The 14,001-nt window shown below is 35.5% G+C and overlaps 1 protein-coding gene across 1 annotated transcript in view; it reads right to left on the bottom strand.

Moving 5' to 3' along the window:
* ITGA8 (integrin subunit alpha 8) overlaps window positions 1-14,001 on the bottom strand; it is a 330,607-nt gene that overhangs the window by 263,728 nt on the left and 52,878 nt on the right. Inside the window, exons 4-7 of the mRNA XM_007956731.1 lie at window positions 11,371-11,494; window positions 6,601-6,662; window positions 5,002-5,047; window positions 90-215 (exon numbers count right to left, since the gene is read on the bottom strand). Coding sequence (XP_007954922.1) covers window positions 90-215; window positions 5,002-5,047; window positions 6,601-6,662; window positions 11,371-11,494 — 358 coding nt within the window. The remainder of the gene's footprint in view (window positions 1-89; window positions 216-5,001; window positions 5,048-6,600; window positions 6,663-11,370; window positions 11,495-14,001) is intronic.

The raw sequence follows: 14,001 nt of genomic DNA, 5'->3' as shown, positions 1-14,001 counted from the left end.
ATAGCAACAAGTTATGAATAAAATTTGCATCTACATTTAATATGCTTATCTTTTGAGAAGCCAAAGATAATTTGAGCAATGGATCTCACCAAGGTAACTATCATCGTAAGAAGCTGGAGCCACTTCTGTCTGTTTTTCTCGAGCCAATTTCCTTAGAATATCCTTGAATGAGTAATTGGCAATGATATCTGCAATACTGGCAGTGATCACCTGACCTGTGTTTAAACAAATTAACACATTAACTGAATGAATGCAATGGGCAGGCCCTCCCATGGCAGACCCAGAATGTCTCCCTCAAAAACTATCATGCAGTAGCTTTCATTTTAGCTGATGATTTTTCCCAGCTGACACTAGAAATGCAAGGTGTAGTTAATTGAAGTTGGGTAGTACTTTCCATTCGGAGAGATGAACCAAGATGAACTATTTAATTTTATCTATCTTTCTTCTACCTTTACCATACCTTCTCCACCTTCAAATGATAAAACTATCTAATAGTGAACATAGTTGGAGTCAAAAGTTCCATGATTAAATTTTATTCTAGAATAATTTAGCTAGCAGGAACCTTAGAGATCATCTAGCCAAAACATAGCATCTTACAGGCAGGGAAACTGAGGCCCAAAGAGTGTGGGTGCATTCTCTAAGGTTACAAGATTGGGTAATAAGATATTTGGTATTAGAATCAAAGTCTTCATTGGCAGTCTAAGACGTTTGTGTTCCCACAAGTACAAATGTCGTGTGAAATCCACGTGACTCACTTAACAGAAAACATATAGCTAAGTAAAAGGAAGGAATTACACAATCTTTGAGCCATTTACTTTTAATGCTAAAATGTATATTTAGAGCATGAAATTATGACAATAGAAAGCAGCAACATCCAGTGAGATCTAGAATTTCAGTAAAAAGGAATCCAGGGTTACTAGTGTGGATGTGGTAAGAACTTTGGCTAATTTCTCCCAAATAAAGTCACTATCAGAAATCATGAAATATTATTGTATTGGGGTAGGCAAGTATCTAAAAGCTATCTAGCAATTCACATGCATTCTCATTCTCAATATGGACATCTAAAGGAAAAATGTGATCTCATGCTCTGTGGGAGAAAACTAGGAGAAATGCTTTCAAAAGTCCTTCTGAACTATCATTTGTTATTAATTTTAAAGCCAAATTATTTTTGGTGGGAATTCCCACATAATTCCCACTGTTTTTCTATTTGAAGTCCAAAATGGAACACCACCAGAAAAATGAAGCCATAAATATTCCAAATGACTGTGTCTGAAATGACAGCTTTGATACTAAAACAATTGTACTTAGACATGAGTTTCTGAGCCATTCTGTAGAACTGGCCAATTTTCTCTGGCATTCAGCCTTGGTTTAAAGCATAATACCATCCTATCCCCTATTTTGTTTGCTTGTTTCCTTTAGTTGCTTCTATAAACACTATAATAATTAGCCTGAAATAACATTTTATTTAACTCAGACAAATCCTTCCATATGTACTCACTATGGCTAATTTTCAGCAAATCATCTGTATCCGATAGTTTTTCAATTTAAGGAAAAAAATAATTAATTGAATTAGAAGAAAATATTTTTTAATATAAAAATAATTTTTATTTTATCTGCTGCTTAAAATATATCCATTTTCTGTTTATAAAAGAAATTTTAAAGACAAATATTAATTATTTGATATTAATAATTACATATTTTAATTAAACTTAACTGTGCTTTCATATAAAATTTGATTATAAGTCCACCTCTCCTGGATCTGTCTCATGTCTTTAAACCTGATCAGGTCTCCTCCATTAAAAGAAAAACAAAGAGTCATCCTCCTTCAACCTTATTCATCTCTCTCAGATTCTACGCTATCTGTATCCTAAACTTTATACCCAAACTCATTCTATTATTTAGGCATCCCATTCAGACCCTTCACTTAGTTATAACCACTAGATAGTGAAGCAAATATTTCAGTCTAGATATCTCCTATGAGCTTAATCCCATACATTTAAATACTTACGTGAAAACTTCAATTCTCAACATTTCTAAACTTACTACATCCAAAAGAAACTCATAATCGTCCCTCTCTACCCTACTCCAAACCTGGTTCTCTTCCAGTGTTATTTAGCTCAATGAGTGGCATTCACTTACAACCACCCAGTTGCAAATGTCAGAAAAATATCCTTGACATACTCCCTTCGCTCATCTCCATATCCAACCCATCATGGAGGCTGTTTATTTCCTCTCTAAGTATCTCTTAAATATTTGTCTCCTGCTTTCCAGCTGCTCATCACCACTTTAAGAACCTGACCTCATAACTAGTTTACCTTATGCACTTATAACTAGTTTATAACCTTATAATAACTTTACAACTGTCATTGTTGTTGTTAGGTGTTACCCAGTCAATTCTGACTCACAGCAACCCCATACACAACAAAAGGAAACACTACCTAGTCCTGTGCCATCTCGCAATTGTTACTATGTTAGGGCTCATTGTTGTAGCCATCGTGTCATTCCATCTCATCAAGGGGCTTCCTCTTTTTCGTTGACCCTCTACTTCACCAAGCAAGATGTCCTTCTCCAGGGACTTGTCCCTCCTGATAACACGTCCAAAGTATGTGTGATGAAGTCTCGCTATCCTCACTTCTGAGGAGCATTCTGGTTGTACTTCTTCCAAGACAGATTTGTTCATTCTTCTGGCCATCCATGGTATATTTAATATTCTTCACCAGCATCATGATTTAAAGGCATCAATTCTTCTTTGGTCTTCCTTATTCTTTTGTCCAGCTTTCACATGCATGTGGGGCAATTGAAAATACCATAGCTTGGGTCAGGTATATACCTTAGTCTTCAAAGTGACGTATTTGCTTTTTAACACTTTTAAGAGATCTTTTGCAGCATGTTTGAGCAATGCAATATGTCATTTGATCTTCATCAGTAAGTGCTTCAAGTCCTCTGTTTTCAGCAAGCAAAGCTGTATTATCTACATATTGCAGACTGTTAATAATCTTCCTCCAATCTTGATGCTGCACATAGTTCAACTTCTCAGATTATTTGCTCAGCATACAGATTGAAAAATATGGTGAAAAGATATAACCCTGATACACACCTTTCCTGATTTTAAACCATGTACTATCCCCTTGTTCTGTTCAAATGACTGCCTCTTGGTCTATGTACAGGTTCTTTATGAGTAGAAAGAATTAAGTGTTCTAAAATTCTCATTCTTCACAATAAAATTGATAAATTATGATCCACACAGTAGAATGCCTTTGGATAGTCAATAAAATGCAGGTAAACATCTTTTTGGTATTCTCTGCTTTTATCTAAGATCCAACTGATATCAACAATGATATTGTTCATTCAACATCCTCTTCTGAATTCAGAGTGAATTTCCGGCAGTTCCCTTTCAATGTACTGCAGCAACTTTTTTCTTCCTCTTTTTTAAATAATCTTCAGCAAAATTTTACTTGCAGGTAATATTAATGATATTGTTCAATAATTTTTGTATCCTGATGGAATAGGCACAAATATGATTCTCTTCCTGTTGGTTGGCTACTTAGCCATCTTCCAAATTCCTTGGCACAGACAAGTGAGCACCTCCAGCACTGCATTCATTTCAACTGGCATTCTGTCAATCCCTGGAGACTTGTTTTTCACCAATGCCTTCAGTGCAGCTTGGACGTCATCCTTCAATATCATTGGTTCTGGATCATATGCTACCTCCTGAGATAGCTAAACATCAAGAATTCTTTTCGGTATAGTGATTCTATGTGTTCCTTTCATCTTCCTTTGATATTTACTGTGTCATTCAATATTATGCCCATAGAATCCTTCAATATTGCAACTCAAAGCTTGAATTTTTTCTTCAGTTCCTTCAGCTTGAGAGATGGCTAGTGTGTTCTTCCCTTTTAGCTTTCTAACTCCGTATCTTTGCACATTATAACTTTATAACCACTTCACTAATATTGGTCAGCTTCCAATTCATTTTCCATATTACAACCAGAGTACTCTTTGCAAAACACAAATTTAATCATACCACATCATGCAAAAAGTTTTCCAATGATTTCTCATTATTCTTAGGAGAAAAAAACAAATTCTTACTCTAGGAAAAATTATCTTTTTAGACTCTTAAAATCCACCAGTAGTTTTCCATTGCTCATAGGATAAAGACAAAACTAATTATCTCTTGGCCTGCCAAAAACCATTTATCCCATGGACTGCCAGACTACAGTCCATCAGGCCACTCCAGCCTTGTTCTCTTAACTCTGGACACACTGCCTTCCTCCATTCTCACCCTCACTCATAAAATACTCATAAAGTGTTGCTCTATGCCAAGGAAAATTTGCACATAGCCCTTCCCCTCTTTGCCTAATTAACTGTTATTTAAGGTTCAGATCTCAGTTCAGGATTGCTTCCTTGCTTCCTAACTAGTTGGCTGCTACTGAATTAGAAAAATTCATCCCCTCTAGACAGATGCTGTCCTGTACTGGGTGGGTTCATAGCTCTGTAAGCAGGGCACAGGTTGTGCTTCAGCTCCACCTGGGTCAATGTTCAATGCACAAAGCACACACCTGTATGCAGCCAACCTGGAGAAGCCTCTTTACTTTCATGGCTCTATCACGATAAACCCTTCCTTCAGAGTCTGTATCATGGTTGCGGTTTCCCATGTACTTGTGTGAATATTCAATGAATGCCTGTATACCAGATACCAAACTCCATGAAGGTAGGAACAAAGCCTGCTTTCACTTTTTGTTGTATTCTCAGCATCTAGCACAAAGTCTGCCATATCCTTAATAAACACTTGTTGGATAAATGAATTGCTAAGTCTCAGTAGTATTTGAGAAGATTATTTACATAATAAAATGTAAATTGAAATAATGCTTCATTCATTTGAGAAACTTTAAATATGGATGGAAAATTAAAGCAATAAAAAATTAATATTTGAGTTACTTCTGCTTCAGCTTCCTGTTAGTAATAACCAATATGCATTTCTTCTCTGCAAATAGAACATACCTTGCCAATAAAAACTTCCAGGTCCTCCTACTATAAGATCTCCATTCTATGAAACAAAGACAACAACAATAATTGGGGGGAGAAAACAATTTTAAAGTATGATAAAGTATTATTAATAAGCATTGTTATAACACTTTGCTAACATAAAAAAGAAATTTTAAAAAAGAGCCTCTGGTAGCATAGTGGCTAAGACACTTGCCTGCTAACCAGACGGCTGGCGGTTCAAACCCACCAGCCACTCCTCGGAAGGAAGGTTGGGCAATTCTACTTCCGTAGTGATACTGCCTCGGAAACCCAAGGAGGGGTCGCTATGAGTCGGGCCGACTCGATGGCACATAACAACAACAACAACAACATAGGCAGTCAGGAAGCTCTGGTGGCATAGTGCCTAAGCCACTTGACTGCTAACCAGAAGGCTGGCGGTTCAAACCCACCAGCCACTCCTTGGAAGGAAGACGGGGTAATCTGCTTCCATAGAGATACCACCTTGGAAACCCAAGGAGGGGTTGCTATGAGTTGGACTCAACTCGAGGACAGTGAATTGAGTATAGGCAGTCTGCTTCCATAAAAATTTACAGCCTTGGAAACTCTATGAGGCAGTTCTACTCTATCCTATAGCATTGCTATGAGTTGGAATTATTCCATGCAGTGGGTTTGGGTTTTTTTTCCTGCTTTTCTATAATCTGCGTTATGGGGGTTAATTATTTTCTTTCCCTTTTTGCTGTTGGTTATTAGGTGTGTTACCAGTTTAAATAATTTTAACTTGACTCTATTTAGGGAAGTTGTATTCTCCCCCTTGAAACATATATGAATTCAGCTTTTTGGCACTGTCTCAGGTAAACAAAACATCTACAAGTTTAATGCTGTGCAATTTAGCAGACATGGTCTTTTGAGCTTTTGCAATAAAAGAAAATTCGGTTCTAATTTATCTCAAGGCCACAGTAATGCCTACTTTTTTTTTTTTCATACATCTGTAACCCACCCCCTTCCCAGGAGAGAGAACAAAAACTCCAGACTTGTAGACATAAACATTTTCTCTTCCACTTACAGCCTCATACCCAGCATCTTTAACTTTCAGTAAGAGTGGGGGCAGGAACAGACAAGGCTAGAGGGTAAAACAGCTCATGCCTTGATGAAATTTTTTAGTTCATATGTTGATGAATCTCTCCCCCTACATTCTTATGAAGCACCTCTGTCTTCTAATTTTGTATAAAAATATATGAATTTTCACAGTAAAACTAATTCGATTTGGGGTAAGGGTTAAAACAATTTATAGATTCTTGTGATCTTTTATAGAAACACATTTCTTTAGTGAGTTTTTCAGAGAGTTTCACTTAAAAATGAGGGATGAGAAGAAAAACGGATGCTTTTCATCTATGTATTTCTGTACTATTTAGTAGGCTACCATGTGCATATATTAGTATGGGTTACTTTAACAAAAGTAAAGTGCAAATAGAAAAAAAAAGTTGCTAGAACAGGCTAAAGGTTATTTTGTTGTTTTTCTTTGGGGAGGTGTGGGAGTGAGAAGCAGAAGGTGAAAAAAATCAAATAAACAAAATGATATTACATAACAGCTATAAGATAAGAAAGAAAAGTCACCTTATAAAAATCCAGACTAAATCCTGCTTGGCAGTAACCCTGGCCTTCAGGATCAGCATTGCCTGGAGTGATCAAAATATATAAATATTATAATGTCATTCCCAATATATATTTTAATAACCAATTCAGCATATTCTCATTGTTTTCTCTCTAGACTTCTAAAATTAATATGATGAATATATATTTTATATTGATCTTCAAAATTCATTCCCAACAATTTATTAAACATTTCATAATCTATTTTCTTGCCCTAGCTATCAATGTGATGCTACACTAAGATCAACAGAAATAATACTCCACTCCTTGGAGTTATTACATTGGGTATTACAATTCATGCTTGTTTGAAGAAATAGAATCTCCATCTTTCAACCATGTTCCAAGTTTTAGAAGTGCAGCAATGTGTCTACGCTTCATTCACTGTCTCTGAAGGAAGGCAGATATGTTCTTCCTAACAGGAAATCCCTTGAGAAAGAAAAAGCCTGTGAACACCTGGGTGGACACTTTCTGCTAGAGGCACTGATGGGGCTTTCAGCTGTTCTGCAGGAAGATGAACCAATCTACTTCGGTATAGATTTACAGCCTTGGAAATCAAATGGGGGTCACTCTGAGTCAAAATCAATTTGATGGCAGTGGGTTTGGATTTTTTTTTTGTTGTTGTTGTTATTAGGAAGTTAGAGTCCCTGGCTGGTGCAAACGCTTAACATACTCAGCTGCTAAATGAAAGGTCAGAGATTTGAGTCCACCCAGAGCTCTGGTGACATAGTGCCTAAGGCATTTGACTAACCAGAAGGCTGGAGGTTCGATCCCAGTAGCCACTCCTCGGAAGGAAAATGGGGCAATCTACTTCCGTAGTGATACAGCCTCGGAAACTCAAGGAGGGGTCGCTATGAGTCAGGTCCGACTCGATGGCACATAACAACAACAACAACTAATACAACTTACTAACTGAATGTCCAATAGGACCTTATTGTACAGATTTTTAAACTACTGAGAAACCTACATGTGGATTCTGGGGATATTGTAATACGAATTCTCTAGGCCATTAGGATCAGGTATTTACTATAAAGAGTTACTACAATTTCTAAAGTGCTTCAATTATAACCAAAGTGTGGTTACTAGAGGGAATCAGAGTCATAACATAGTGAGATATGGACATGTAAATAATGACTCCTTTCTTATCAGGATATTTTTACATGGAAACTTAAATAGGAGGGCAGTAAAGGAAATGCCCATCATCACAGGAAAAATTTATAGGCTAGGCATGTGCTTGTTCGTGAAGCTTTTTGAAATGGAGCTGGCCTTTCCTAGAACGCCTCTGTTCCTTCTTTCCTTTGGGTACTACTTAGCTAATTTTAGCACTGTCGTCATCCATTCTTTCCAGATGCTCCCTTTATTTTCTAAAATACTTTCTTACTTCATGCACCATATTGTAACAAAATTTGTTCCTTATTTTTGCTATGTTTTGTGGTTTCTAGTTAAGGATTCTATAAAATCCCCTAAAAGCTCATCTGTATAGCCTCAAACGTCTAAGTGTCCGTTTTCTAGAAGTTTGCGTGTATAAATATTTACATGCATACAGAAATACAAAGAATTGGAAAACCCACAGAGATTAGCTGGTCCAGACCAGACTAGGACTCACACACTCTTTAGAGTAACACTCTAAGGACCTAATTTCTGAACCCTGGCTTGGGTGGAGGGGGTGCACTGATACTTAGTGAGAAAAACTAACTACCTTGAAAAAAAGGCAAGAAATCTATAAGAATATGTGACATATTTACTATGTGAACATATATGTGTAACCTGGAAAACTGAATTTTTTTAAATACAAAAGCCGTTTTAAAATTATGTTTTAATTTATTGACTTTTTACTTTTAATATTGTAAGCTACTCAAAAGGGATTCTTTGGTTTTATTTTGCTTTGCTTCAAAACAGGACACTGAAATATTATGATAAAATACTAATTTTTTTCATAAAATTCATTGAGAAAATAACCAACTTGAAGTGTGCCTTTAAGAAGCAATTATAATAAAGCACAAGTTTCTTTCTTTTACAAAGTAATTTTTTCTCTTTGAATGATAGTTGGTGAGAGCTGAAGGAATCCTTCTTCCTAGAACTTCAGCACCTCTGTAAACTTCACAGTCATATCCCTGAGTTGGCTCAGGGCTCTGGGAATCATGCTAATCGTGTACTACTATTTGTTGGCTTCCAGAGTAGAATGGAAGGTTGTGTGTGAACCATCCCCCACCTGAATTATGAATGACTACAGTGCTACATGTCGGTCATTAATATGAATGAACAGATTAACTCCTATATTGCTCACAGCACTGGTGACACTGAGCTGTTGTCGTGTGGAGTTACCGAGAGGCGCTTCTTTAGATTCCCTTTTGAAAATAATATTGCTGATGTTCCTGCTCTGTGATACTGACCATATGCTCAAGAACAAGTTGGCTTTGTGTTAATGAACTGTGAACTCCTTATTAGACACGACAGGAAGTCTGCTCCTTGGATGATTTGAGGAGGAAAAAGTACTGGTAGTAAGAGAGAGACTATGACTATGTGAAAACCATGGGTGTTCAGTAGAGTTCAAAGAGTGCTTGGCAATTTATTTAGCTATACTGCAGCTCAACAGCAGCTCCATTTAACCTTGGTCAAACTACTCTTCCATTGAGAAAAATAAAGAGTGACGCAATTGGCACTATAATGTGCTCACTGCAACTCAAGGTGTGAGCATATGATTATTTGTATTTTTTCAGATAATGATTCAAACTCTCACTGCAGCTTTTGCCCTAGTAGTCTATATAGTCCACAGACTACAATTTAATTTGAGCTTTTACATCACATAGGCCGTTAGGCAAAAAGGCAGAACAAGAACCAGTGGCAAGTTTTACAAACTATCATATTTGATGTTAGTAGAGAGAACCTGATATATAATCAAAGCAGAAAGCATGTGAGGGATAAGCTTGTCTGTTTAGCCACAAGCATTTACTGTTATGGGATGCATCTTTAGCAAATCCTGAGAAACAGGTTATGGATAGGCATATAAGTGGATGAAACAAGATCAGTATTGAATCTCAGCTCTGCCATTAATTTTCTGAATAAATCTAGGATTTTTATTGGTTATTTCTCTGCTTTACTTTTACTTTTTTCTTTAGCATAATAATATTAACTTCTTGCCTATTCCAGGAACACTGTACCTTGAACAGAACATGAAGTAAAATAAGCCTCTTATTGGCTGTTGCCTGCTTGGGAAGCTCTTCCCCTCCCTATACACAGGTCTCTTCTCTGTCTTCCTTAAAGAAGCCCTTCCCATCACCTGTCTACAACCTCTTTACTCTCTTACCATGCTATACTTTTCTTTCCATACCTGACCTATTATTATGAACCTATTTATTTGCTTGTTTGTTGTCAGTCTAGCTTACAATGCAGCTCCTCACTGACAGGAGTCTGCTCTCTATTGTTCTGTACTTTATTCCCTGAACATAGAACAGTTAGTGCTCATTGGGCTCACTAATCATACATTGAATGAATAAGTAATTGAATGTCGTTATCTACAAAGAACTCTTACTTTAAAGCTATGGAAAATAAAACCCTTATTTCACAGGCTATTCATCCAACATTTATTATAATATTAAGCACCATTTGATTTATTTCAGTATTTTTAAACAGAAAGTCATAATCTTCTCCTTGACAAAATCTTAACCCAAAACCATAAGTTAAACTCTTCCAGCTCCAGTTCTTTGGGCTTCTAAATCTTAGTGGCCTCTTTGTTAACTCTCTAATACCTTTAACTCATACATTATCCTCATTGTTCTACTTCTGGCGTTTTTCCATTATCTTTTCCAAATTAATCTTGAATTTTAAATATATTCATGTTAAATGGGAAAAGTTTACTTCTAGTTTTAGAGATTAAATTAATTTGGAATTGAGTTTAAAAAATCAGTAGGCTGAAATCAATTACTAGAATGTTTTTCCAGAGACATCTTTTCCCAGTGGGGTCTTATGAATTATCTAGAATATTCTTTAAAAAAAAAAAAAATCCATATCTTGCTTCCTAACGAATTCCAACAATCTTTATTGTACATAGAAAACTGGAGAAGTGTACAAAAGAACTCTGGATAAATAAAACAAAATGAAAAATTCTATCCCAAAAGTGTTTGGATACTTCACAAAGATGAAGTGATAAAATGCCAATGCCCTAAAAGATGCATTCACAGGCTTACTTTCCAGGATGCTGCACCAGAAGATTCCTAGAACTGCCAAATGGGACTTGGATTCTATGTGTACAAAGACTTTTTGAAAAATGAGGATTGAACACCTTGACAAGAAAAGTGTATCCTGCAGAAAACTGGAGTACACAGCTGCCAAAGAAAGCAAAGCTCATTAGGAACACAGGCTAGACAAAAAGCTGAAGTAGAAAAAGAAACCCCAGGTCCAATAAGCTAATTAACACCATGCCTGCAATTAACAAGTGGGCCGGTCAATCAGAGAGTTGTGAGTTTTGAGTAAGAACTGTGAGTTAAGGCTAAAATAAGGAACTAATAAATTCCAGTAAGAGTATCTGAAAACAAGAATTTTCCAAAGCACAAAAGAAGATCGACAGAATTCTGTGACTACCCTTATGTCAGAGCAAGACATTTTATAAGACTGTCAGTAACTTTTACCCCATCTCCTTTTCTATGCAACATTATGTTTTAAGCTTAACTGCACTCCTATCTGTAACAGCCATGCTCTTAAGTTAAATTTCAGTTTCAAAAAATAAAAACAACTTACTGTTTCGACAAGGAGAGTATTCAGCATATGCACTGAAATTCTGAATTGCTACATAGCAAGTACCAACAGGATCCTTTTCTGGTGTCGGTTTAAGAGTTCTCCAGTGATATAAAGGGGCACAAGCCTATTAAACAGCAAAGACAGTAATAAACACATACACACACATTTTTTACTGTGATAAAATATAAATAACAAAGTTTCCATTTGAACCCTTATTTCAGTGACATTAAGTACTTTCACCATGTTGTGTAACCATCACCACTATCTAGTTCCACAGTTTTTCATCACCCCAAACAGAAACTCAGTACCTTATAAGCAATAATTCCCACTCCCCCTCCATTCCGAACCCTAGTAACCCTGCATAAACTTGTCTCTATAAATTTGCCTATTCTAGATAAATCATATAAGTGGGATTATATACTCACTGTTTGTTCTTTTAGCGTCTGATTTATTTTACTCAACATGTTTTTAAGGTTTCTCCATGTTGTAGCATGTATCAGAATTTCATTTCCACTTATGGCTGAATAATATTCCATTATAAGTATATATCACATTTTGTTTACCCATTCATCTGTTGATGGACTCTTGGATTGTTTCCACCCCTTCAGTTATTGTGAATAAAGCTGCAGTAAACTTTGTTATACAAATATTTGTTTGAGTCCTTGCTTTAAAGTCTTTGGGGTATATACCTAGGAATGGAATTACTGGGTCATATGACACCTAAGGCATTTGACTGCTAACCAGAGGGCTGGTGGTTCAAACCCACTAGTCACTCCTTGGAAGAAAGATTGGGCAATCTACTTCTATAGTGATAACACCTCGGAAAACCAAGTAGAAGTCGCTATGAGTTGGATCCAACTCCGTGGCAGTAAGTTTTTTTTCAATGATTACGTTTAACTTTGTGAGTAACTGCTGAACTGTTTTCCACAGCAATTACATCATTTTATATTTCTATCAGCAACACATAAAGGTTCCAATTTCTCTACATCCTCACTAATATTTGTTATTTTCCAGTTTTCTGATTTATAGCCATCTTAGTGGGTATGGAGTAATATATTTTTTTGATGTAGGTTCCTTGTACTATAGTCTGATTTTCTTTCAACTATGATTAATGCACATAATGTATGGCAAATTATGTTATCAGGTGAATTAATTGGCTTCCAGCATGCTAATGAGTACTGTGGTAGTCAGAAACATCCAAGGCCAATTTTTAATTCACTGTAAAATCAGAGTAAATTAAACATATGCAAAGGAATGAGCTTTTCCCTACAGAAATTAAATTAAATAAATGTAAACTGGCAAAAGAAAATAGTTCCTAATAGCAAAGAACACTTTTTTTTTTTTTTTTTTTTAATGTTGGTCCTCCATAAAGACAAATGATCACTCTAACAGTATGATGGCTTAAAATGAGAAGAAGTTCTATTGTTTGTCTGCTTTTTGTTTTAATTAAGGGGAAAAAAAACTTATCTTAAATCAAAGGATACAGATAAGTTTGTAAATTTATTTTGTGTACTCCCCTAATTTATTACTGAAGGTATATCTTAGGGCTTTTTAAATAATGATTTTTATTTGGACATGCTACCCCCTAATCACAGTGTTCCTGACTTAATTTTATATTTAATGGCTTTTATTCCTATTACAGCTGAAGGTAAAAAATAGCATTCTATGCTTGTTTTAGCAATTTTATAAGAGATGATCAGAGAGTCATTAAAAGATTATTAAACATTGGCTGTAGGGAAACTAATGACTTTGAACAACTACTCATTAAAGAGAAATTTATTGAGATAAATTCCAAGGACCTCAGATAACCTTTTTGAGAGAGCTGAGTTATCTAAATTATTCCATAAACGCCTTCTCAATTCTAAGAAGTCAAAAAACCAAAGGGGTAGGAATTAATTATTTATGAGCACATTGCCAGATAACATATGTATGGTAAACTAGTATATAAACACTTGCTGGAACATAGGACCCTTTTTCAAAATGTGTTTAAATACCTACACATAGTGGTTTGCATTGAAAAATTTCTCAGTAAATATATATTGAATTAAATTTAATTAATTAAATTAGTTTAATGTATAGCCTGTAGGTAAGAATTAAGAGATAATTTACTATAGCAAATTTTCACCATATCAAATTATTATGTTAGTTATATGTATTTATGTTTATGATATAGAATGTTTCATATCAGAAACTTATTTGATGCCTCATCCAAGCCTTTTAATTTCAGCAATATTCCTCTGCTTTATAATGCATTATAGAAATTTACTGAGGTGAAAAGAGAGCAGTATTCCTAAATTATTTTGCCTAACATCAGGAATTTGAGCAGCAAAAATTAAACAACAGAAAGAAAAAAATGGTGCTTGCTCAAAATGCTCTGGTTACCTCTTCAGAAGTTTAGATTCTAACATGAGCATGATATTTGAAAGGAAAAACATGAAATCTTTCAGTAAACTGAATAATACCAGTTTTTGCTAGGAATGAGAAAGGCAATGCATAATTTCTTTTTCTGACTTCTCTTCTGCTAGATCAAATGCTCTGTGAGTTTTTTTTTTTTTTTTTTTTTGATTTGGGTGAAGATTTACAGAGTAAATTCACTTTTCATACAGCAGTTCACATATACTTTGTCTCATG

Source organism: Orycteropus afer, unplaced genomic scaffold, assembly GCF_000298275.1.
Source record: "Orycteropus afer afer isolate SDZICR_OR568_19922 unplaced genomic scaffold, OryAfe1.0 scaffold00655, whole genome shotgun sequence".
Classification (NCBI taxonomy): domain Eukaryota; kingdom Metazoa; phylum Chordata; class Mammalia; order Tubulidentata; family Orycteropodidae; genus Orycteropus; species Orycteropus afer.
The sequence above is the reverse complement of the archived record's forward strand: the minus strand, read 5'-3'. Positions and strand labels throughout refer to the sequence as shown.